Here is a 26,251-nt window from a genome sequence, read left to right as displayed (position 1 = left end):
TTAAAAAAATGCGGGTCGGGTACAATATTTTCCTTTTTTTTTGCGGTCCGAGTTGTGGGCGGGTTAGTTGAAAACGTCGGTCGGGTGCGGGTTGTTTAGCCTATACATTGACCCGCGCATCACTGATACACACAGACATTGTACTGTAACCTGTGTTATTTATTTTACTTGAATTACAAACATAGTTGAAGAGTTTGCAGATCTTATCATGTTTAACAGACTAACAGTGATGACAGTGATGCTTTTTTTTAAACTTCTTTCTGCTAAACAAACACAAGCGTCGTCTGTTTTCTTTCAGTTGCGTTTTGACACTCACAGTCAGATCTCGCACATGTTTGCTGCTTGTGTTTTTAGGTGTGGGTGGTAGAGATGATTGTTAGTTTTCCTCGACTCCACCCTTTCCACAGCCCAACCATTGTTTAACGCCTGAGACTATACAGATGACTGTACACTGATGAATAATTCACACAGATTATTAATGTTATGAAAGACATACATTGTTGTGAAGGATTATACATGCTGAAAAAGACTGAACAAGGTCAGATTGTTGTGCATTAATGCAAATAAATGAAAAGAAAGCACCTCCTGAAAGATGCTTGGCAAAAAAATGTTGATGGACTTGATCAGCTTGTGTGTCCAGTCTTGTTCATACGCCCACGAAGAGCCTTAAATCGCTCTTTTAGGAGGAAACAAGGAGGAAATTACTAAACCTTTAAAGGTGCCCTTGAATGAAAAATTGAATTTATCTTGGCATGGTTAAATAACAAGAGTTCAGTACATGGAAATGACATACAGTGAGTTTCAAACACCATTGTTTCCTCCTTCTTATATAAATCTCGAGACTTCCGGAAAACACGCGGATCTCAACATAACACCGACTGTTACGTAACAGTCGGGGTGTACGCCCCAATATTTGCATATGCCAGCCCATGTTCCCAACATTATGAAAGGCATTAGACAAGGGCAGCCAGTATTAACGTCTGGATCTGCACAGGTGAATCAACAGACTAGGTAAGCAAGCAAGAACAATAGCAGAAAATGGCAGATGGAGCAATAATAACTGACATGATCCATGATAGCATGATATTTTTAGTGATATTTGTAAATTGTCTTTCTAAATGTTTCGTTAGCATGTTGCTAATGTACTGTTAAATGAGGTTAAAGTTACCATCGTTTCTTACTGTATTCACGGAGACAAGAGCCGTCGTTATTTTAATTTTTAAACACTTGCAGTCTGTATAATTCATAAACACAACTTCATTCTTTATAAATCTCTCCAACAGTGTAGCATTAGCCGTTAGCCACAGAGCATAGCCTCAAACTCATAGAGAATCAAATATAAACATCAAAATAAATACTTTACTCACATAATTCGAAGCATGCATGCAGCATCCATGACGAACATCTTGTAAAGATCCATTTGAGGGTTTTATTAGCTGTGTGAACTTTGTAAATGCGCTGTAATATAGTCGAGAGCTCGTGTGACAGTAAACACATGATTTAAAGGGGCGGCGTCGAGTGTAAATCAGTGCATTGTTAATGATGCCCCAAAATAGGCAGTTAAAAAAATTTATTAAAAAAAATCTATGGGGTATTTTGAGCTGAAACTTCACAGACACATTCAGGGGACACCTTAGACTTATATTACATCTTTTAAAAACATGTTCTAGGGCACCTTTAACTAAAATGAAAATAGAAAAATAATCATAAAAACAAATCGAAATAATAAAAACTATAATATTATCTCATTAATGCTAAACTAACACGGATATAAGTAACATTGTAATATATATATATATATATATATATATATATATATATATATATATATATATATACACACAAACAGATATTTCTATATTTCTGGTTCTCGAATCTGATTGGCTGAGAGCCGTGCGATATTCTAGTGATAACAGCACTCCTACCTTTTCACCGTTTGTATCACTCCACTTGAAGTGACTGTCATGGCGGCCGAGCAAATCCACCGTAATTTGTACAAATACTAAACTGTAGTTTTAGGAGTTTTTAGGTGAGAATGTAATTATTTAGACCTGAAATATGTGACTCATATTTAATCATAGCACTTATTTTACTATTTGTTTAGACATTTTTGGAGATGAGAGCTCCAGGCCATCAGCGGCCGTTCAGTGCTCAAGTACCCGCCGAGAACAGCTTCATCTTGGCCAGTGCTTTGGGGATTTTCCGTTGTGTTTTATGGCTTTTAAACATGAGATATAATTATTTTTGGGTACATAAAATGGACAATCTTTGGCCTTATTAATCTATTACTTGTTCCAGAGCAAATTGAATTGGGCGATGTTAAATTTAATAATTTAATATTAAGGCCATATTTAACTTTCATCCTGTAGAGCACTGTTTTTGTGCGTTTGACTGAATTGTACAATTGTGTTTATTTCCTATTATTTATAATGGCTATTGTTGTTAATATTGTTGTTCAATAAATATTATTTTATATAAATAATATGTTTTAGTACTGAGAAAGGTCCATTAGTGCGTAATATGGATTGAGTGAAAGTTACATTAATACGCCATTAGATGGCGGCAGGCTTTACGAGTGAATGAGTCAGTCGCAAAAGACTTTTAAATTGAGACGTTCAAACTGATTTTTATAATGGATATAATATTATGGACATTGACCTGAAGATTGAATGTTATATCAGACACAGGTAATGCTTGCTCAGGCTCTCTGTCTCTCTCTCTCTAATACTGTACAAAATACAATGAGTTGGAGCGACTCAACATTCCTTCATTACTAGTTCTAAAGTGACGTTTTAGAATTAGTAATAGAGCCTTGAGCTACATCCGAAATTGCATACTGTTGAGTAGGTACTACATTTGAATTTAAATTTACTTCATGACCGTTGAAAAAGTATGTATATTACGAATGCATGTAGTATGAATGAACTCAGACGTACTACATCCACCATGTTATTACTGTCACATGACCTACCAGCGTCAGTTACGTCCCTTCAACTCCATTCACAAATCCTCTCCCGTGGCCTCATGGGATAGTAAAGTGTTCACAATCTTCACAATCACACCGGAAGTAGTAAGTCATCCGGGTACTTTTTGCCTACTGTTTTTCGAATACTATGAACTCGGACATACTACTCTGTTAGCATAATGTTTTTCATGTACTATATAGTAGAGAAGTATTCGATTTCGGACGCAGCACTGGTCAAAAAGTCAAAAACTTGAGATTTGAATCTGTGGTGGAAGGAAGTTGTTCCACACAAAAGAGGGTTTTAAAGACACTCCGTTGTTGTTCTTATTTATTTCCACACTCCTGCTGTCGAACTGTTGTATAAATGCTATATCTCATGAGTAACTGTGCAAATGTTTCAATACAAAAAGCAGTAATTTTTTATTTCTTGTATTAGCGTTTTACACAGTATTCTCAATATGTGCTTTTAGGTCATTGGATTGGCAATGAGTTTAGAAGTGAACCCCAGGTTAAACGTTTTTAAATGTAGCCCACAGGAACACAGAGTTGCATTGAGCGTCAGGAGCTCAGGCTGTAATCCGAACCCTCCTGCTCAGCATGTCAGGTCTGCAGAGTTTGGCAGTCGTGCAGCAGCTTACATAAGCGAGCTCTGAGGTACCTGCTGGTGAAACACTGCAGCAGCCTCAGCACATGTGTGTCCTCTTATCTCATTCCTTCTGATTATCTCACTCCAGTCAGGAATGAGCCGGCGCTGATAACACCAGCCCTGCGGCGACATGCAGAGCATTGCATTGACTGCAAACATGCCGAGCTGCTCGCAAACTTCCTACTGCCTCCGGGCAAAAACTGCTTCTTTACACTGTCAGCTGTTAGCACTACTTTGTCACATATCAACAACACTGAAAATCAGGCTGAAAAATATGTTTATCTTAAAAATCCGTTTCAAGTTTCATACCAACCCAAAGAAAAATCATGAATGAAATCTCTTTACTATCTGAGTTGATGTTTCTAGATGTTTCTCCTGATAAAAAAGACCAAATGTAATCTCACATGTCTCAAAATGTGCAATCAGTCATCAGAGATATGAACTCTGAGCTGCTCTCCGCATTAATTTCACAGCTCTATACTAGTGACTCATTTGTGTCTGTTTTATTTTCCCCAGAAGTTTTAGAAGAAACATTTGAGACAAAGCTGACTTTACTGAACAAACTAAGCAGGTAAAGCCACTGGAGTCCGTGAGAGGTTCAGGGAAGGCTGTGTGCCCAGACAGACCACAGTAGAGTCTGTTTCAGGAAGCCGCCTCTTGGAATTCTGGGAAAATTAAAGGGCTTCTTAAAACTTCTAAACCTACGTAATTAAACAGCCTCTCAGATGTGCAGGATGGTGGAGGAGATCAGACAAAAGACAGACAGCAAACACAACGTGAGTTTCAGTACATATTACACTCTTAGAAGAAAAGGTTCTAAATGGAATCTTAAAGAGTTCTGTCAAGCTCTTCATATATATAGATATGAAGAGGGTTGGGTTAAATGTTTAACAAACCTGCTGGGTAGTTTTATTTAACTCAACTATTGTTTAAAAATGACAGTATTGCTTGTTTAAAATGAACCCAAAGTATGTTGGAAATTAACATTTATTAATATGTTTAATAAATGAACATTTATTCATAAGGTTAATTAATAATAATGAAACAATAAACATTTATTAAATTTCTTATTAATAAATGTTCAACTTTTGATTATTATTGTTGCCTCTAATAATTATGTGTCTGATTATTAATTTTCAACCTATTGTGGGTTCATTTTAAGCCAGCCATATAGTAATTTTTAAACAATAGTTGGGTTAAATAAAACTGCCCAGAATGTTGGGCAAACATTTAACACAATCACTGGGTTTGTCCATTTTCAACCCAACTTGGGTTGTTTTAACCCAGCATTTTTTAGTGTACATTTAATGATTTAAACGGCTTGTAAACATACATTGTCACAAAAAATTTTGAAATAACCCATTAAACATGAAAGTATTATACAATCATTTAAGACATTTCTCCTTATATAGAACAATTTTTGGCATAAAGGGTTCTTTAAAACTGAGTCAAGACCCCGAGTTCTAAATAGAACCCCACTGAACCTTTCTACATTCTAAGAATGTAGCAATAATTGCTTGTATGTGTCGGATCTGAAAAAAATCTGCAAAAATCGTACTCTTAATCTTATTTTCCAATTAAAATAATTTGAAAAAAAGAAAAAGTTTTTTTCTTTGTATAGATGAGAACGCTGTCAAAACGATTCCGTACACATGGATGCGTGAAAACAACTAGAAACGCTGTATTATGCATGCCAGATGAGTAGTTGGCGATGTCACTACGCGTCTTAGCACAAATGAAATCCTTAATGGTGCATTCACACCGGGCGTCGGCATTAACCTTCCTCATTAGGCTTGTTCGAGATGCATTGGCTCTGCATAGACCAATTGGCGAATGACATCAAAATACCGCGAAAGCGATTCAAAAGAAAGTACTCTTGTGGTACTTTAATGTCATATGCATCTCGAACAAGCCTATTTACTTTGAAAGGGTGACATTATGCATTGCCAAACTGAATTGTGGGTTCTGTTGTCACGTCACTGGCATTGCTCGTGACAGATGTTGAAAAATGTTCAATTTTTTTTCAACAGATCGCCTTATGCAAATACCCTTGTGCAGACACTATAGCCACTTGCATTTCATGCAAGACTGGAAAGTAATGCAATTGGTTGTTGTCACTATGATGGTTGCGTCAGCACCAAGCTTCAGACACGCCCTCCGTCAACCGTCGACGCCCTGTGTGAATGCAGCATTACAAAGCATTCGCACCAAACACACATGCCAATAGGCTAAACACGTAATACGCATGTGCATGCCTTCACCGTTTTCACAGATCCACGTTTTTGTTGTCAGCGGTGTAGTTACTATTACAATATAAAAACCATTCTAAAAATAATAAAGTTCACTGCTTTCAAAAGTTTTGATTTCAGATCAATTCTGTTCTTTTTAACCGTATCATGTATTCCACTAAATCAGTAGTCTCAAACTCAGTCCTGCAGAGTTTAGCTCCAACCAGTGTCAAATCACCCGTCTGAAAGTTTCTAGTAATCCTGGAGACCTTTATTAGCTGGATCGGGTGTGTTCAATAAGGGTTTGAGCTAAACTCTGTTTTTACTGTATTTTGCTCAAATAAGCAACCTTCGTGAGCAGAAGAAACTTCTTTTAAAAACATTTTAAAAATCTTATAGACACCAAACTTTTGCACGGAAGTGTACTTGCCTTTTTTTTCTTTTTTTTTTTTAAAGGAAATCATTTAAGACTACTGGGTCAATATCATTCTTACAACTACAAGCCCTTGAATATATACACAATTATGTTCTAAACTGTAGGTTTGATTCAGAACAGACAAAGATGAATTTTGTATAAAAAGAATCTTTACTGTGTGTTTCAGCATGTCACCTAACAACAAAGACCAGTAAGAAATAATAATAAATAAAACAGAACTGTTGTGTAGTATAAAAAAAAAATGCCCACATTCATTCTAGAAGGAAAATAAACCCTCAGTTATAACTATTATCAGGCAGAAAGAGGACAGCTTTATAAACAGGCACCTTAAAAGATGTGATCTGAAATTCGGCTTTAAAACACTTTGGATACATTTGTTTTGATCTTGTGGTTTTCTACTTTCCTAGTACAGTTCTCAGAATCAACATCGAGAGAACAAGACACCATCCCTGCAGTGGAAACCAAGATGATGATATATGTTTACGTTTGATTCAAATTAGGTGAGACTATACATGTCTCTGATTGAGCTGGTCTTCAGGCATTGGTCTTCTCCAAGAACCGACCAACAGTCTGCATTAAAACCAGTAAAATCCGTTGAAGATTGAGAAGCACCAAAAAAGCTCCTTTGATTCTTTCGAAACTTCTCCCAATTATCCCAGAGTAGCTGCAATTTCAGTTGAAGACATTCAATAGTTACGGATGCTAAAAAACCCAACGCTGGTGGGCGACTCCTTCACCGTTACCGTGACCAGGTTTGCAGTGACGTCTGTGACGAACACGTGCTCTATCAGGCTCCGCGTCGGCCTCCAGTCCTGACCCGCCTGCACAGAGATGGCCAGGTCACGGTTGTCGCTCGGAAACGAGGAATCGTGGTCGGAATCCGAGCTGCTTCCCTCTTCTCCGGTGCTCAATTCACTCAGGGTCTTGCTTTGTTTCCCGGCATCTTTAGACAAGGCTCTGTCTTGCACCGGTTGGGAATCTCGACCTTCAGTTGCTGGAGTCTGAGCCAAAATCTTGTCTGCTCGACCTTGATTCTTCTTCCCGAGCCTCTCGGCCAAATCATCCGCTTTGGATTTCTCCCGTTGCGGACTCTTTAGGACTTGTTGGTTGGTCGAGAACTTACTAGGGGCGTTCGGTGCAGGACTCTGCTCGTGTCTTGTGTTGAACCCAGAACTTTTCCTTCCCGGGTTGGAGGAACCCTTCACGTAGGCACTGTCGGTCCCGTTACCCTGCGCTGTTTTGTTGACGCTCTGTAGATTGAGAGCTTGAAGGCTGGAGGGAGTTTTGAGTGATGGAAATGAGCTCGATGGAGATTTCTGGAGAGATCCTGATCTTTGAAGTAGAGTCTGCTCCAACGCCTCCTGTTTCCTCGGCACATTAGGAGAGAGTTGTGGGCATGTCTGCCCATTGCTGCTGTGCACATTCAATGCAGCCACTCCTGGAGATTTGCATGTAGGTGTTTTGGGATCGACTCCTCCGCTGCCCATATCCGAGACCGAGAGTTTGAAATCCGAAGCGGTTTTTGTTTGTGCTGGCCGACTTAGTGCAGGAGGCGATGAGGCCGACCCGACCCGTCCGAGGGAACTTAAAGAACTCTTCTGGGTAAAAGGACTTCTGTTTTGCAGTGCCATCGGCTCCCTTCCAGAGGTTCGGTTCAATCCGGTGTAGGTGAAGCTTGCAGGCATGAGCGGTTTCTTTATGCTCCCTCTGAGGTCCGAGTCTCTGGAAATGGGCTTGAGAATCTTCCGTGGACCTTTGGCCTGACGCAGCGCCTTCAGCTCCGGAGGCAACGCTTTCCTCCCTCGCTTCTTTGGCGGATCTGGCTTGGCCACCACAATTTGCGCTTTCTTCTGCGGGACCGGGTGATGCTCTCGTGGACGAGGGCTCGGCTTCGGATTCCTGTCGTTATCGTCTTCATCATCGTCGTCTGAAGAAGAGGAAGAAGACGAGGAAGATGAGGATGAACCAGAAGATGAGGATGATGAGGACGAGCTGCTTGATTTGGACACCACTGGAATAGTTTCCTGAGAAAGGAATGTATGGAAAATGGTGAGAACAATGTATTGCGCCAATTAAAATTTTTCACTAGATCTGGGGTATTTTTTTGTGACATACTCACCAATATTTTTCTGGGTCGTCCACGAGGCCGTTTCCCCTTTTTACGGATTAAGAGTTCCCGCTCCTGCTCCCTAAGAATGGATAAAAGATTTAGTTAAAAAAAAAAAAACATTTACAAAATAGCAGTGATTAGCAATATTTTTGTTCAATTATGACCATTACGCAAGTTATGCTGCGTTATATATATATATATATATATATATATATATATATATATATATATATATATATATATATATATATATATATATATATACTGCCCTCCAAAAGTTTGGAAAAGCCCTAGAAAAGTGGGGTTTTGGACAATATTGGCATGAATCCTTTTAATTTGTGATAATTTTGCACTGATAAGGGACAATACAAACTACAAAAACATATTTTATTACATAAACAGTTTATCCATAGAAAAAACCTTAAATTTTCGATTCATCAAAATATCCACCATTAGCAGCTATCTGACCTAAACTGGGTTCTGATTGGTTCAGACATCACAGCTGGCAAAGGGGCATGTCTGACTTTGACATGTATATATTGCCATTATTATGTAATCAAAATGAAAATTATTATTGCTGGTCTTCAATGATAATGTCAAGTTACTGTAATGTATTTGCACCAAAAAATGATAAGGATTTATGCTGATATCCTCCAATACCACACTTTGCCAGGGGTGTTTCCAAACTTTTGGAGAGCAGTGTGTATAGTCAAAAGTACAGACTTCGGTACCAAGTCGGTACTGAAATTTTAAAAATGTTGCGCTTTGAGCGCTGTTGAGCGGATTCTTAAACACCTCTGATTGGCCATTGTGTTCACGCGATCATCAGATATGCCTGTGATTGGCCACGATGATCAACGCTTCAAAAACATGTTGTAAATAGTCATAAATGATGCTCTTCACTGAGCGCTTACACTGATACACACGGGGCCTCCCGCTTTCAAAATCAAACACTTCATTGTAGCCAATCACAAACATATCTAATGAGCCCGTGAACACATCGGCCAATCAGAGGGGTTTAAGAATCCGCTCAAAGCGTCACATTTTTAAAATTTCAGTACCAACTTGGTATCGAAGTAAATAATCTTGAACAATTATATATATATATATATATATATATATATATATATATATATATATATATATATATATATATATATATATATTTTTTTTTCACAGATTATTCACAGATTTATCATTTTATTTATTATTTTAACAAAAAGTCTTAGGTAGCATATCAAGTACGGCAAAAAACAGTGGCCTGATTGTGAAATTCATTTCCTGTTTTTATGAATGAACGTTTACATCTCCTCACTTCCTGTTCTTTCTCACTTCTTCCTTTCAGAAGTCTCTGTTGTTCTAATTTGGAAAACAACAAAAATATCTTTCTTGTCTTTCTTTGTTTTTTGGTGGATGCGTTAACAAAAAGTTGTGTTTTTAAAGAAAAGCGTCATCGTTTGTGCTCCAGAGATGAATGATTCCTCAAATGTTATTTTAAGTGATCAGATTTATGTTTTTTTCCTTGGCCAATGATAGGACAGGAGAAAAATTCCCACAGACTTACACTGAAGGATAGACCCGAGCCATATTTAGACAAATATTCTTCTGAAAATCTAAACAGTAAACAGTAGCAAGTTGGTGTCAACATGTGGTTTCGTTTTTTCTTCTAATCCAAGTCTTGTTTTCACACGGATTCTTCATAAACTGCGAAAACAAAACGCTGACAGAGAAAACTAGTTCTGCTGAAAATGTTAACTGTTAAAAATGTTAACGATGTTTGATTTTCTGTCAGTCTGCAGAGGACCTCGTGAGCCTGGACACGTCTGCAGCCCCTGAATGGCCTGTGAATGGAGCCCCATTTACACCCTCCCAAGCGTTGCAGCCCATATTGTTTGCACATGGAGAAAAGGGGGCGTCGCTCTCACACAGAGACCTGCTCGTCCAATGGGAGAAACCTCTTACCTCTTGTTAAACGCAGCCAATAGTCTCGGGTCAAGAAGGTTTTCCTGAGGTTCCCAACTGTTATGCCTGGAACACAGACACTGGTGTGTTTAGCATGTGAGTAGATGACATATAACACACTTATGATAAAAAAAGATGGTTATGTACAAGGAAAAGTGTTTATCTAAAGTTCCGTAACTTATTTACGTTTCACACCATTTTAATCTCATTTTCCTACAGTCTGACAAAGTTTTACAAGTACAAATATTTCATTTAGCCTTGCAATTATCATATGCACATACAAGCATCGCCAAAAATACTTTTTTTTATTTATACACCGCAAGATGCTTAGACTGAATCAACATAGCCATGCATGCAAAACAAGCTATTTGTGTAGCATCCAATACCATTTGGATACCAATTTTGCTTCTACTACTGTAAATGTAAACAGAAGGGATGTGGAGTAAAACTGGACTTTAATTGGCGTTATGTATCAGAGAAAAAAGAGATAAGATGAAGAAAAGGCACTTCAAAGTGTCTGGACCGTCTGGATTTCATTTAACACAAAAAAAAAAAAGTAGTGATCCACCAAAACAGACGGCCTTAACTCAGCATTACTCAAAATCAACAGCATTCATTTTACTTCTATAACTACTAATACTGCTACTTCCAATGAGAAAACAATGCAGGACGAGGCTTGAATTTTCCATCAGAAATTGTTCGGATGGTGAAAAGTAACAGGTGGTTGAAAAATAAGAGCGCTTAGAGACATTCAGTCATTCCAGAGGTGGAGAAGTTATTACATTTTGATGAAAGATTAAGCATGTAACTTTTTTCTTTTAGAATAGTGTGCACATATGAATCAGTCAGCAAAGTGTGTTAGAATAAGTTATCACTTACATCCCACAACAAAATTATAAAGTATTTAAAGGGTTAGTTCACCCCAAAATGAAAATTCTGTCATTAATTACTCACCCTCATGCCGTTCCACACCCGTAAGACCTTCATTAATCTTCGGAACACAAATTAAGATATTTTAGTTGAAATCCGATGGCTCCGTGAGGCCTCCATAGAGAGCAATGACATTTCCTCTCTCAAGATCCATTAATGTACTAAAAACATATGTAAATCAGTTCATGTGAGCACAGTGCTTCAATATTAATATTATAAAGCGACGAGAATATTTTTGGTGCGCCAAAAAACAAAACAAAATAATGACTTATTTAGTGATGGCCGATTTCAAAACACTGCTTCAGAGAATAATGAATCAGCGTGTCGAATCAGCTGTTCGGAGCACCAAAGTCACGTGATTTCAGCAGTTTGGCGGTTTGACATCCGATCCGAATCATGATTCGATACACTGATTCATTATGCTTATTAGTGTTTTGAAATCAGCCATCACTAAATAAGTCATTATTTAGTTTTGGCGCTCCAAATATATTCTCGTCGCTTTATAATATTAATATTGAACCACTGTGCTCACATGAACTGATTTAAATATGTTTTTAGTACATTAATGGATCTTGAGAGAGGAAATGTCATTGCTCTCTATGCAGCCTCATGGAGCCATCGGATTTCAACTAAAATATCTTAATTTGTGTTCTGAAGATCAACAAAGGTCTTACGGGTGTAAAGCGGCATGAGGGTGAGTAATAAATGACAGAATTTTCATTTTTGGGTGAACTAACCCTTTAATAGCTTACTTTACAAAACATGTCAAATGTTAGACTAAACAATGAGATTTCACCTCTCGTCCCTCATTTTAGACACATTGAGTGGCATTTTGCCCTCAGTTCTGATCAGTTTATGACCCTGCTTGAAGAAGTAATGATAAAGAATAAAAAATAGGTGGAAGCTGTAAATAATCAATGAAGCAGATGGAAGCGCGCGCGGGAGGTGTGGCTCGTGTGATTGACAGCTCAAGTGCCCATAGACGGGGCAAAAAGGGGGCGACAATGTAACAGAGAGCAAGAGTGGGGGCATTAAGGGGGGTTGGGGGGCAGCTGGAGTTTTTAAAGAAGAAGAAAAAAAAAACTCGAATCAAACCACGCGCTGTGCGTTCTACAGGCGGCGCGAGATCAAACTGTTTTCGTCACAAAAGAACAAATTGTTGCAAAGTAACACAATGCGTTCCAAAACTGATACAATGTATCAGTTCGCTTTATAACAACCATTAGGCGACTCTAGAACTTCAACACTCAATGTTTATCACTGAAAACTACAATAAATCATAACACTAAAAACAATGCATGCAAATATCTTTATGTTTAGTTCTGTCGACCCGCAACCGCGTTAGGACATAACGAACAACAAAAAAAGCAAAACAACTTGATGAAAAGACACCGTGGAGAAAAAGTAACTTGGAAGACAAAGAGAAATGCAGCAAAACGAGGCACAGCCGATGCAGTGTGATCAAGTAGACAGCAGTGCACGAATTCACGCGTGGACGTGAAATGAAACGCGCAACACGCTGTTGTTGTTGTTTTCATTGTTTCTCTCTCTCTCACCCCTTCTCGCGATTCACATTCAAAGATGTTTACTGGCACCGTGAGTAAAATAGCGCTGCAATGGCAAAGTACTAGTCCATATAATGTATATATAGCCTATATATTCAACATATATGCTCACACACACACATAATAAAGGTAGTATGTGTATCAGTTCTCACTTACTTGGACGACCATCCCCTCCACTTGACCAGATACTCCAGTTTTCCCTGTGGAAATCAAACACGCGTTGAGGATCACGATTCACGCGCGGTGAATGTGTGTGTCTGTGTGGATGTTTGTTACCTTCCTCAGGCGTTTGTTGAGGATACACTCGGCATCAAAGACCTGCTCTCCCACCGCGCTCAGCTCCTCCATGACTGTTCTCATCTCGTTCTCATCTCATTCTCATCTCATTCTCCGTGACCGTGTGTGAGAGGGAGAGCAGAACAGGGCAGAGGGGGGCGGATACGCAAACGCGCAGCGAGCGCGCGCAGTGGCCCTCGGAGGACACCGTCCGCGTGACGTCACACATTTTTAAAGACTTTGAGTTTTTGGTCAACAGCATAAATTATGTATGATAATCTGACTTCATTGTAGCTGTGTTGTTTTGATAGAATCTACTCATTTCAAAGTATTTACAAACATAAATAAAGACATTTCTCTCTTTATTAACTTTATTAATGCAACCTTTTAACTTTTACTTATAAACAATACACATAAAAATGATCAAAAGCCTATATATTGTTAGTTTGAATTAATTTATTGACTTAGGTTTTGATTTTTTTCAAATATAACATTGTGATCTTATACTTCATATTATACACACACACATTATATATGTAATTAATATAATATTGTATGGTATATATATATATATATATATATATATATATATATATATATATATATATATATATATATATATATATATATATATATATATATATATATATATATACACAGCTATGGAAAAAATTAAGAGACCACTCCAAGTTCAGAAATCAATGTTAAGTGGTCTCTTAATTTTTTCCATAGCTGTATATATATATATATATATATATATATATATATATATATATATATATATATATATATATATTTCAAAATATCTAATTATTTCAACACTCTTTTTGTATAGTATTCTTGTAATACATAAATAAAAACAGACTGAGTTTAATAAAGGTGAAACGTTAAATAATGAGGTACAATTATTTATATAAAAAAGTATAACAAATCAATTTTATTTGATATAAAGAGAAAGCAATTCACTGTGGAAGTGTAAAAGCAAGTGGTTTTGATCACAATAAAACAATAAAATATGAATATTTTCAGTATTACAAAATATAACAAAATGTGTTTTTAAATATGAAAATTAATACATTCTTAATATTTCTAAGGGATTTGTTTAAAAATACAAGGGAAAACTTAAAACAAAGTCAAATGAAATGTTTTTAAATATAGGACTGTTTTGAAAGTTTCTGATAAAATTCTGAACACAATGAATTCATCTCTTGATAATTATATACAGTTGCAAGAAAAAGTATGTGAACCCCTTGCAGAATCTGTGAAAATGTGAATAATTTTAATAAAATAAGAGAGATCATACAAAATGCATGTTATTTTTTGTTTAGTACTGTCCTGAGTAAGATATTTTACATAAAAGATGTTTGCATTTAGTTCACAAGACAAAACAATAGCTGAATTTATTAAAATAACCCCATTCATAAGTATGTGAACCATTGATTCTCAATACTGTGTGTGGTTACCTGATGATCCACGACTGTTTTTGTGTTTTGTGATGGTTGTTCATGAGTCTCTTGTTTGTCCTGAGCAGTTAAACTGAGCTCTGTTCTTCAGAAAAATCCTCCAAGTCCTGCAGATTCATCAGTTTTCCAGCATCTTTTGCATATTTGAACCCTTTCCAGCAGTGACTGTAGGATTTTGAGATCCATCTTTTTTTTTTAATAAAAAATAACATGCATTTTGTATGATCTCTCTTATTTTGTTATAATTATTCACATTTTCACAGATTCTGCAAGTGGTTCACATACTTTTTCTTGCCACTGTAAATTCATCAAGAGCTACAGCACTACACACAAGCAGTTATCTCATCTAATGAGATGTTTTTCTCTGTCTTGCAGTAGATTATATCTGTGGGAAGGATGTCCTCATATATATTTGTGCGTTTCTTCCTCTGGATTCCTGGTTCTAAAATGATGTTTGTTTTGTTTCAGAGTGACACGTGTCGATCTTCCCCTCGTCTGTGGAACTGTAAAGAACCAGAATATAAATCACATCCAGATCATTAAGTGCAACATTCAAGATCTGCTCTGGAAAGGCAAAACAAGGTTAGTAATGATCATATTTATTATTGTTCAGTCCGACTATTCAGTTTCATTCTATTTCAAAAATACATGTTTTTTTGTTATTGTAATCTTAAAACTATTGTATCATATTAAATATTTTCTTTTTTTATGTAGTTTGCATTGAACAGAAAGGGCTAAAGAAGGCAGTACAACATAAAACATTTCAACTTTCTACTGTCAGTCACTGTCTGATATTCTGAGATGTCAGTTAGTGTGAGATTTACCTGCTTTTGTTCCTCCTGCGTCTGTGAATGCCACGACTTAACAGAACAACAAAGACGATGAGCAGAAAACCAGCAACAGCTCCCAGGGCAGTGAAAACATTGGTGAGAATATCATTACCAGAAGAGCCCTCATCTGAAACACACACACACGGTTCTGATGATTAATGTTTCATTAGTCAATGTTTCAAGGATTAGTTCACTTTAAAATGAAAATTAGCCCAAGCTTTACTCACCCTCTAGCCATCCTAGGTGTATATGACTTTCTTCTTTCTGAATTCTGATCAACACAGTCTGAGAAATATTAATGAATATCCTGACGCTTCCAAGCTTTACAATGTCAGTGAGCGATACCAACGAGTTTGAGCTGAAGAAACTGCCTCCATCCATCATAAACGTGTACTCCACACGGCTCTGGGGGGTTAAAGGATTAGTTCACTTTCAAATTAAATTTTCATGATAATTTACTCACCCCCATGTCATCCAAAATGTTCATGCCCTTCTTTTTTCAGTCGAAAAGAAATGAAGGTTTTTGATGAAAACCTTCCAGGATTTTTCTCCTTATAGTGGACTTCAATGGCCTCCAGACGGTTAAAGGTCAAAATTACAGTTTCATTGCAGCTTCAAAGGACTTTAAACGATACCAGACGAGGAATAAGGGTCTTATCTAGAGAAACCATCGCTCATTTTCTAAAAAAATTTAAATGTATATGCTTTATATAAACAAATGATCGCCTTCCAAGTGCTTCCGCCAAAACCACACTTTCGTATTCTTCAAAAAGCTTACGCTGAATGTCCTACGCCTTCCCTATTCTACTTACGGAAAAAAATGGAACTGGTGCCGGGTTTGTTCCGTAAGTTTAAAGCTCTTTGAAGCTGCACTGAAACTGTAATTTTGACCTTCAACCATTTGGTGCCCATTGAAGTCCACTATATGGAGAAAAATCTTGGAATGTTTTCATCAAAAACCTTAATTTCTTTTTGACTCAAGAAAGAAAGACATGAACATCTTGGATGACATGGGGGTGAGTAAATTATCAGGAAATTTTAATTGGAAAGTGAACTAATCCTTTAATAAAGGCCTTCTGAAGCGAAGCGATGCGTTTGTGTAAGAAACATATCCATATTTAACAAGTTATGAAGTAAAATATCTAGCTTCCACCAGACTCAAATTACGAAGAAACAGGCCCGGCACCACGAGGGGGCAAAAGGGGGCATCGCCCCCCTTAGATCTGATTTGTGCCCCCTCAGTTTAAATTTTTCCCCCATTCACTCCCAATTTTATCCTTTAACGCGTGCATTCAAACCTGCTTTCACGCTGCTGGCGCTGAGCCAGAGATGGACGCGCTCTGTGCTTTTCATATTTTACAACTATTCAGTGTTTTCAACCACATAATGTTTATTTGAGGTTTCAGGCATTTAAAAAGACATTTAAATTAAGCACTAGGCTATATATAAAAAAGACATTTATAGTTTGTTAAATGCAAACTCCAAACATTGATATAAGCTGAAATAACCCTTTCGATTATAATTTATATTTTTATTCATATCAGATACATTGCGTATGAAACAATAAAGTTTACACTTTTCTCTCAGTTCACCAGCCACTTACGTTTACGCATTTCCGGAAAAATTGATGAATTTACGTGATGTAAATCCGACTGATCCTCTGTTTTATCAACTTGATCATTAGGCTATAACAAAACACATTCACTTCCACATATTAGGAATAATAGGAATATATTATATAATTCATGATATAGCTTAATGTGGCTTGTAGCAGTGATAATAACAGACCAAACTCACTAAACATCGTACTAATAAATACTATGTAGGCGTACAAAAAAATCAGATCCTGAATGATCTCAATGCGTTTAATAACACGTTAAGCCTTTTCCTCCCATATAAAACCGTTATAGAAAACGCTTAAAGTAGCTTAATGTATTAGGAAAGACAGTGATATTAATAGACCAAACTCACTAAACATCATACTAATAAAGTAGCCTAGAGAAAAGCAGTTGAGCCCAGAATTTGAACGCAACGTTTTTAAATTCACAAGCTTTTTCCTCATATAGAAAACTGTTATAAAGAAAACGACGCTTAATGTAGCATAAGTGATATTAAAAGATCAAATTCGGCACAAACCAATTTTTCTGTATATTATGTTTTAATATAGTGTTTACTAAGTTTGGTCTTTTAATGGCACTGTCTTTTTTTTATGGGAGGAAACACTTAATTATATGTGTCATTAATAACACTGCGGGGGAATTTAAAATAATGCTCTAAAATAATGATCACCTTAATATAGTATATAATATTATATATATATATAATGTGTCAGGATATTTATTAATATTTCTCAGATTGTGTTCATCAGAAAGAAGAAAGCCATATACACCTAGGATGGCTTGAGGGTGAGTAAATCTTGGGCTAATTTTCATTTTAAAGTGAACTAATCCTTTAACATCAGTGCTTTAACTTAAAAAAAGGACAAACGGACGGATGGATGGATGGATGAAAGGATGGACGGGTAGACAGACATATAGACAGACAGACAGATAGATAGATAGATAGATAGATAGATAGATAGATAGATAGCTGTTCTCACTCTCAGGCTGTATGGAGGAGGTCAGCATGTGTCGTGTGACGTCCAGGTGTCCGTCGTTGGGTTCAGGTGTGATTCCCAGCAGGTGGCACATCAGCGGGTAGATGTTGACTGTTTCAAACGGCCCCACCTCCAGATTCTTCTGGAAGTCCGGCCCCACGGCCCTGAAGAACGGCTTCATGTCCAGAGCCTGGTTATCATAGCCGTGCTCTCCCTTATGGAACTGCACTGGGAAATACTGCGGAAAAATAAAGAGAGTATAAAGGCACATGAATAAATGGATATAGAAACTACTTTAGAGCACCAAAATATTCAAATTAACAGCGATCATCTTATGTTTGGAATGTAATACTATGTTAATGACTATTCTGAGGCTTACTCCTTAATGTTCACTATATGCTACTGTTAAAAACTACAGGTAAAACACCTGTGAAAAATCAATATGGGAAATCCCTTCATATTAACACAGTGCATTGTGACCTATTTTAACAGACTGTTCTTAGAGCCAATATGCAAAACGGAATAATAAACCCAGATAAAATTTACATTTTAATATTTGTCACATGACCTCATCATGTTGAATGTTTAATACAGCTAGTGCAGAGTTATTGTCTTGGAAATAAATATGAGCATTTTTAGCCAAATATTTGATAGTCCAATCAAATAATGAGAAAAGCATCTGGTTTGTAAATCACATTGGAAATGGAAAATAAAGTTGTGAGAAACATTATCAAACACAAAGTGTACTGAACATTTTGGCAAATGTAAAATGAAATGTATTTGCAGTTCTTCATGTGAGTTTAATGTTTGCATCTACTTTTTTCACTCAGTAGGTGATGATCTATGCGTTGATCTATGCACATGCGTTTGAATCTTCAGAGAGATGTGACAATTTAAACAGCAGAGGGCGCCACAAACCAGCTGATTTGTCTTATGGTTGTCATGGCAACATGTGGGTTCAGAAACAAAATTCAGCTATGGTAAGTGTTTTGTTTGGCTCTTGAATCATGTTATGGTTATTGAATAGTTTAGGATGGCAAAGTCGACCAGGTGTCTGGCTTGATTTGATTTTCTCATGCTTTGCACCAGTGTGCGGTTGTTAGTATGCCACACTTGTAAATCTGACCTCTGACATCTGTAGGTCAAAGGTGAATAGGAGCTCAGTGCGATCCATGCGCTTTGACCTGACCTCACAGGTTGTCATGGGTGCAGATTTGATTGATTGATTGCTAGCAATGTAAATTAAAAGGAGTCAGGGGCAGAGTAGATGTCAGCCATTGATTGTGTTCGGTTTGTTTGCCTGTAATTAGATTTACATTATTCATGTTTTCTTCTACAATCTGTTATTATAGTTAACTACAACTAAATCAATAAAAGCAACCATTGTTTACATGTGCTTTGATCTGAACACAGAGTGATCGCTTTCACTGATAAATCAAAACCAAATGAATGTAATATTGCATGTGTGTCAGCAGATCGCTAATTCAAGCCATTACCATTAACATCAAGGATTAACATTTTTAAAATGTATTTTTATGGTGATTTAGGACATTTACCCCCAAATTCTCATTACCGTAATGCAAAAGTATTTCTTTATTTGTATGTTTATAATGTGCATTTTTTTGTACATTATTTTCATGGTGATTTAGCACATTTACCCCCAAGTTCTCATTACTGTAATGCAAATGTATTTATTTATTTTAGGTTAATTCATTCATTTTGTATTTTTGTACATTATCGTTTACATTTTTATCAGTTCATGCATTCGCTGTGAATCGAACCTATGACCTTGATGATGCTAGTGTGTAGCGACTTTACTTTATTGTACTTTACTTTATAGGAAGAAACTGGTAGGAAAATGTGCTTAAAAATCACAAAAATAATGTCACAATGCAAAAGTCATAACTGATACCAAAAACATGCTTTATCTTTTTCATGTGATACAACTTTTTTTCTTTTTTCTTAATTTTGAGGTGAAAATTCACCCAGATATGCTTGAGTAAGGTCTTTTTTTAATTCCTTAATAGATTTGCATTAAAGGATTATTTAAAATTTCCTGATAATTTACTCACCCCCATGTCATCCAAGATGTTCATGTCTTTCTTTCTTCAGTCAAAAAGAAATGAAGGTTTTTGAGGAAAACATTCCAGGATTATTCTCCTTATAATGGACTTCAATGGCCTCCAAACGGTTGAGGATCAAAATTACAGTTTCAGTGCAGCTTCAAAGCGTTCTACGCAATCCCAGACGATAAATAAGGGTCTTATCTAGAGAAACCATCGCTCATTTTCTAAAAAATAAATAAATACAATTTTATACATTTTAACCATAAATGCTCATCTTGAACTAGCTCTCTTCTTCTTCTTCTCTATTTGAATTCCAGCAGTGTAGACACTGCTAAGCGTATTACTGCCCTCCACAGGTCAAAGTTTAAACTAAATTGTCATATTCAATATGCTAGTGCAAGTATATAACAATTAGTTCAAACTTTGACCTGTGGAGGGCAGTAATACCCTTAGCAGTGTCTACACTGCTGGAATTCAAATAGAGAAGAAGAGAGCTAGTTCGAGATGAGCATTTATGGTTAAAACCTATATAATTTTAACATTTTTAAGACCCTTCTTTCTCATCTGGGATCGTGTAGAACGCTTTGAAGCTGCACTAAAACTGTTATTTTGACCTTCAACCATTTGGAGGCCATTGAAGTCCACTATATGGAGAAAAATCCTGGTATGTTTTCATCAAAAACCTTAATTTCTTTTCGACTGAAGAGAGAAGGACATGGACATCTCGGATGACATGGGGGTGAGTAAATTATCAGGAAATTTTAATTAGAAAGTGAACTAATCCTCTAAGAATTTTACTTAAATGTCTTTTTAAAAATGAAAGGCTCACCCCATTAATGACGTATCCTGGATCGGCCCAGAGTATGATGGGTAATATGCGGTCATTATGGGAGAAATGCAGGCGAGTGGGAATCTCCTCTTTCTTATAGACGTGTAGATGCGGATGAGCGCCTTTCAGTGCGTTGTACACTTTATCGATTCTTCCTTCTTTGGGAAGCAGAAGTCCCACCGGTCCAAAGTCCACAATATGGAAGGACAGATCTTGGAAAGAGAAGCCGGGAATCTTGGAGAGGATGATCTCTTCCACCAGCCCGTTCCTGTAGACAGTGCTCATGCCGTGATCGGCCGTGATGATGATGTTGAGCCGCTCGCTCAGGCCATTTCGCTCGGCCGCACTCCTCAGGTAGCCGACGGTACGGTCCACCTGTCTGACCATTGCCCTGCGCTCGGGGGAGTCTGGTCCGTACTTGTGTCCGGTGCTGTCAGGCTCACCGAAGTACATGGACACAAAGTCCAGGTCCTTTTCTCTGAACCAGGACTCCATCACTTTGTCTATGTTCTCTTGCCAGGCCGTTTCATTGCTGTAATTGTAGTTTTCAGGCTCCACTTCTTTCACAACAGCACTTTCACCCTGATAAGTGGATGCTGTCCCAGGAAAGTGGAGTGAACCGGCCTTGAGACCCTTTTTTTGTGGGGGGAAATCATTCATATTAATTTAGAAAACTCTTCTTTTATCAATGCAACTTCCTGAATGTTTTTACTCTAAGAGCAAACCTAGACCTCCTAGAGAAGTGGAAAATTATAAATCTATCATTATTTACTCAGTTTTGTGTCTTTTTAAAACCTGTATGTATTTCATTAAACACAAAACAAGTATAGTATACAATTATTTTTCCATACAGTCAAAGTAGACAGTGACCAAGCCCAAAAAACTTAATTCAAGCATCCACATCCACAATTTGACGAGTCATAGGCCCTGTTTACACTTAGTTTTAAGATGCATTTTGGTCGATTGGATCACAAGTGATCTACACTAAATACAGGTGTAACGAGGTCTAAAATGTTTTGAGCTTGTCCACTTTCAACCACTTCCAGAGGTAGCTGAAAATGCATTCGGCCAGATTGCTTTCAGAGTGTAAATGCTCATGTGTTCAAATGAGTTCGAACAGCCACAAAAGACGCATACACTCCGCCCACTGACGTAAGCCGTAAACATTATGGGAATCACACTAGCCAGATGGGATTTCACTAGTTCACACTTACATATAATTAGATAGAGAAGGTTTTGCATATTTGGCGTGCTGTTTGGGGGGAGGGCTCCGAGCTCCGAATTTTGGTCCGAACCCAACATACTCCCCCCGGTTGTGATAACAATAGTTAGGACTAGAAGTGAGGAGATAGGGTGGTGGAGGGATGCTGATAAACTTTCAACAAACAGAAGTAAGTCTGCTGCATATATAGCTCTTATCTCATTAACTGACTTGATTAACTAAATTCGCTCCGCATCATTTCATGAGTTCACACTTACATATAATTAGATAGAGTAAAGGTTATGCGTATTTGGCATGCTGCCCGGGGGGAATTTGGCCCAAACCCAGAGTTCTCAACCAAAAAGCAAATGGGCAAAGGACAGTCGGCAGACTAAAGCACCAAGATTTGGCAGGCTGGCATTTTAAAAAGAACCCTGGTCATTTGACTGGGTGGGCCCACACAACCTCTAATGGGAGCAGCTCACAGCATCAGGCGGGTGGGCCCTACCGGCTACCAACACAGATCAACATTATGAATACCGACCGCTAGTGCATCTCTTGCTATCAGTGAGGTTTACTCGCACAGCGACTACTACCTGGCCTCCGTTACACTCACCCCCCTAAACCTCACTCCCATCTGTTTCACGGCACCAATGTAACCCCTCACCCAGGTCCTACTCACCCCGTTCTGTGCGGGCCTCAAACCTAGATCTCCAGCGTGGGAGTTGGACGCTCTAACAAGGAGGCTAAAGGCTGCAACTTCTAGCGTCAGTCGCTAGAGCATCTATTGAGATCAGAGGAGTGAGGTTTACTCGCACAGTGACTACTAGCTTGCCTCCATTACACAATGAACTGTGTGATTTGGAATGCCTGATCGAGAGGGCTCACCAAGTGATGAACGAGGAGCATCTTAATTTGAGCCATCTGACCGGGAGGGCCCACGCCGCCTCTGATGGAAGCAGCTCACAGTGCCCTACCGATCGATGAATGGGAGTGACGTGATTCGAAAAATTTGCAGCAATTTGCAGTGTCCGATGGGAGTTCAATACTCACACCATCGGACGGGTAAGCCTCAGTGCCAGACGGGCAGAAAGTAAAGCATAGATGTACGACCGTGAGGCTCTCGCAGCATCCCATGGGAGATCAAGACTTACTGCATCAGACAAGTAAGCATTGCCAGCAGAAGGACGGAAAGTAAAGCATAGATGTACGACCGTGAGGCTCTCGCAGCATCCCATGGGAGATCAAGACTTACTGCATCAGACAAGTAAGCATTGCCAGCAGAAGGACGGAAAGTAAAGCATAGATGTTTGGCTGTGATGCTCCCGCAGCGTCCAATGGGAGATCAAGACTCATGGCATCGGACAGGTAAGCCTCGTCGGAAGGAGAAAGAGAAAACATGGACGCTCGACCGGAAGGTCTCTCGCAGCGTCCAATGGGGGATCAAGACTCACAGAATCAGATGGGTAAGCCTCACCAGACAGGGAAAGATAAAACATGGACGCTCGGCCAGAAGGGCACACGCAGTGTCCGACGGGACATCAAGACTCACGGCATTGAATGGGTAAGCCTCGCCGGATGGATAAACTTTTTTTTAATCTAATGAGGGTTTGGTGTGCTTTTTTGATGTGGAGCCAGTTTGTCCTGATGTAGCTTTGGAAAGCGTCTGAGGACCATCGTCCGAGAGCTTGGATCTGCTACTGGGAAAGGCCTTTTTCGGCCGCTGAGATTGCTGATAAACTGTCAATGAATAGAGGTAAGTCTGCTATGTATATATACCTCTTATTATTAATTAAGTTAATTAACTGAATGTGCTCCTCTCGTCTTAATTAGGTTAATTATCTGAACATACTCCTCCCAAACTTTGTTACTAAAACATCATTTAAACTGTCGGCTGAAGACCCAAGTTTGCTTTGAAGACAAAAAATTTACCAAGCACAATGTTCTCTCCCCATTCCTGATTTCTAATACACACTCACAGCGTTTGGCTGTGCAGAACGTTTTTCCGTCGTCTCCTCTTGCATTCATATGCAAATTGTGTGAGCTTTTTTCGGCCATTAGATCTGAAAGAGCCCATACATTTACCAACCCATAGACCCTCCCCATGAAGAAATCAGGGCAAAAGTGGTTGAAAGTGGACAAAACAGATGGATTAAAACACCAGGTGTAAACGGGTATGTTTACAAAAGAAAAGCATCTTAAGTGTAAACAGGGCCACATATACTTCTTTTATGGTCTTTGTTTGAAGATTGACAGACCTTGATCACAATATGCATCCACTGCATGGACAAGAGAAACTCTGCCTTAAAAACACCTCTGCCTCCTAAGCTTTAAAACACTTTTTTTGTTCCACAGAAAAAACGAAAGTCATAGGTTTGGTGCAACATGAGAGGGAGTGAGTACATGATGATAGAAATGTCCTTTAAATGGCTTTGCTTAAGGGCACAATTGTGGTAGTTCATGCATCACCCTTTCTAAGGGTTTGAACCTACAACCTTACCAGTCTGCATTTTTACCGACTAGGATTTTTATTATTATTTATTACTGTGAGCATATCATATGAGACTCAGTTTCTGAGTTGGAAATAATTGGTTTGACTCATTTTCAGCGATTAATTTGGTCAAATCTCTTGTGTATATCTGGTTTTATATGTAGAGGTCACTGGTGGAAATTAAATGAGGTGATCAAAATGATTCAAAGTGAAGTGTTTCTGATCATTAGCAGATGGTTTGCGTGTGGGAAATACGTGTCTTGAAGGAGAGCAAGTCAATTTGAAATGGTCCTCTCTAACCAACCAAGCATTATTATATTATATTATATTATATTATATTATATTATATTATATTATATTATATTATATTATATTATATTATATTATATTATATTATATTATATTATATTATATTATATACTTCAAGTACAATAATATAGTAAATAATAAATATAGTAAATAATATGACAAATTGTTAATACAAAGGCTATGTTCAGAATAGAATACATGCATACTGATAAACCTAAACAGTGATGCTACCTAGGATGGAACCAGGTTGTGTAAGTGGCAGGTGTGTGTACCTGTCTCTGAGCCGTGATCCATATGGGCAGACTTCCGTTGTCCCACCAATCGTTCACAAACTGTGATTTGTAGTAGGACTTCTTCTCCCAGGTGCTGGTGTTAAACCACATGTTGTGAATTACACCGTGATTCTCAATATGTTTACCTGCAAGGAGATCCGTGTGTGTGTAAGTATTCATTATTGCATTGTTTCATCTATTTATTATATAAATATATATTATACATAAATATTAAATATATATTTAAAACTATTTGCATTGTATAGAATGAAAATTCATTTCATTATTAGAATTCATTATGAGTGAATTATTATTACATTATATATATTTGTAATTTTATACTGGCATCCATTAATTCATATGCGATATATTTTACCTGTCAGGATGGTGAAGTGTGTCGGGCTGGTGATGGTGATGAACGCAGGGGTCACGTACGTGGCTTTGACCCCGTCCTTCGCCATGGCGTCCAGGTGCGGCGTGTCCACGTCCCTGTCGTAGTCCCACCTGAAGCCATCAAAGGAGATGAGCAGTAGTTTGCTGTGCTCAGTTGCCCGGTGCGCTGGAACGGGGACCGCCAGAGACTGAACACACAAACACAGACAGAGAACCGCCGTCCACAGCATGATGAATCACAGTCAGTGCGGATTCACAGCTGCTGCAGGTGTTCGACCTCACTGTCTCTGTGGCACAATCAGCGGCTCACACCTGATTGCTTTCTGTTCTCCTGCTCAACCTCTTTTACTCCCAATAGCGCACGTCTCTGCAGGTCAAAGTTTCATCTGATTATCTTATCTCTTCAAGATTTGCCGGTTTGCAGTTTTTTGCTGAGACTTGATTTACACACATGTGTGATTTAGACATATAAATTTAAGAAAGTGTGATTGCTGTTTGCCTGTACACAAGTTCTCTCTGATTGCTAGGTTAAGTTGGTTGTAAGGGTGTTGCTAAGTGGTTTATAGGTGTCTGGTGTGAAAAGAGTCCTGCATCACCATGTCTCTGTGATCTTCTAGTGTGTAGATATGCTCGAGTCGCTCCTTCAGTGTGTGTCTGTGGGGTTTTTTTCACCTGTTTCCTGG

At 38.0% G+C, this 26,251-nt stretch overlaps 2 protein-coding genes across 2 annotated transcripts; both read right to left on the bottom strand.

The window, feature by feature from the left end:
* Positions 1-6,406: 6,406 nt before the first annotated feature.
* cbx2 (chromobox homolog 2 (Drosophila Pc class)) lies at positions 6,407-13,310 on the bottom strand. The gene is made up of 5 exons (XM_048200716.1): positions 13,119-13,310; positions 12,999-13,042; positions 10,348-10,413; positions 8,395-8,464; positions 6,407-8,299 (listed from the first exon to the last, which is right to left on the bottom strand). Exons 1-5 carry the CDS (start codon positions 13,200-13,202, stop codon positions 6,962-6,964), a joined length of 1,602 nt encoding a protein of 533 aa, XP_048056673.1. The 5' UTR covers positions 13,203-13,310; the 3' UTR covers positions 6,407-6,961.
* Positions 13,311-14,865: 1,555 nt separating this feature from the next.
* Positions 14,866-25,867, bottom strand: LOC125274360 (ectonucleotide pyrophosphatase/phosphodiesterase family member 7-like). The gene is made up of 6 exons (XM_048200704.1): positions 25,552-25,867; positions 25,176-25,321; positions 20,903-21,535; positions 18,011-18,245; positions 15,406-15,538; positions 14,866-15,084 (listed from the first exon to the last, which is right to left on the bottom strand). Exons 1-6 carry the CDS (start codon positions 25,796-25,798, stop codon positions 15,024-15,026), a joined length of 1,455 nt encoding a protein of 484 aa, XP_048056661.1. The 5' UTR covers positions 25,799-25,867; the 3' UTR covers positions 14,866-15,023.
* Between the last annotated feature and the right edge of the window lie 384 nt (positions 25,868-26,251).

The sequence above is a fragment of the Megalobrama amblycephala genome, linkage group LG1, assembly GCF_018812025.1.
Source record: "Megalobrama amblycephala isolate DHTTF-2021 linkage group LG1, ASM1881202v1, whole genome shotgun sequence".
Lineage (NCBI taxonomy): Eukaryota > Metazoa > Chordata > Actinopteri > Cypriniformes > Xenocyprididae > Megalobrama > Megalobrama amblycephala.
Note: the sequence above shows the minus strand (reverse complement) of the source record. Positions and strands in the feature narration are given on the sequence as shown.

Excerpts from the sequence above, each read along its gene's own strand:
- cbx2 (XM_048200716.1), bottom strand. The coding sequence starts at position 13,202 with ATGAGAACAGTCATGGAGGAGCTGAGCGCGGTGGGAGAGCAGGTCTTT. Across the intron at positions 13,043-13,118 it reads TCAACAAACGCCTGAGGAAG|GGAAAACTGGAGTATCTGGT; the intron begins GTAACAAACATC and ends TGATTTCCACAG. Across the intron at positions 8,465-10,347 it reads TTGGCTGCGTTTAACAAGAG|GGAGCAGGAGCGGGAACTCT; the intron begins GTAAGAGGTTTC and ends ATCCATTCTTAG.
- LOC125274360 (XM_048200704.1), bottom strand. The coding sequence starts at position 25,798 with ATGCTGTGGACGGCGGTTCTCTGTCTGTGTTTGTGTGTTCAGTCTCTG. Across the intron at positions 18,246-20,902 it reads CAGGATACGTCATTAATGGG|TATTTCCCAGTGCAGTTCCA; the intron begins GTGAGCCTTTCA and ends ATTTTTCCGCAG. Across the intron at positions 15,539-18,010 it reads CTCCTCCATACAGCCTGAGA|ATGAGGGCTCTTCTGGTAAT; the intron begins GTGAGAACAGCT and ends TGTGTGTTTCAG.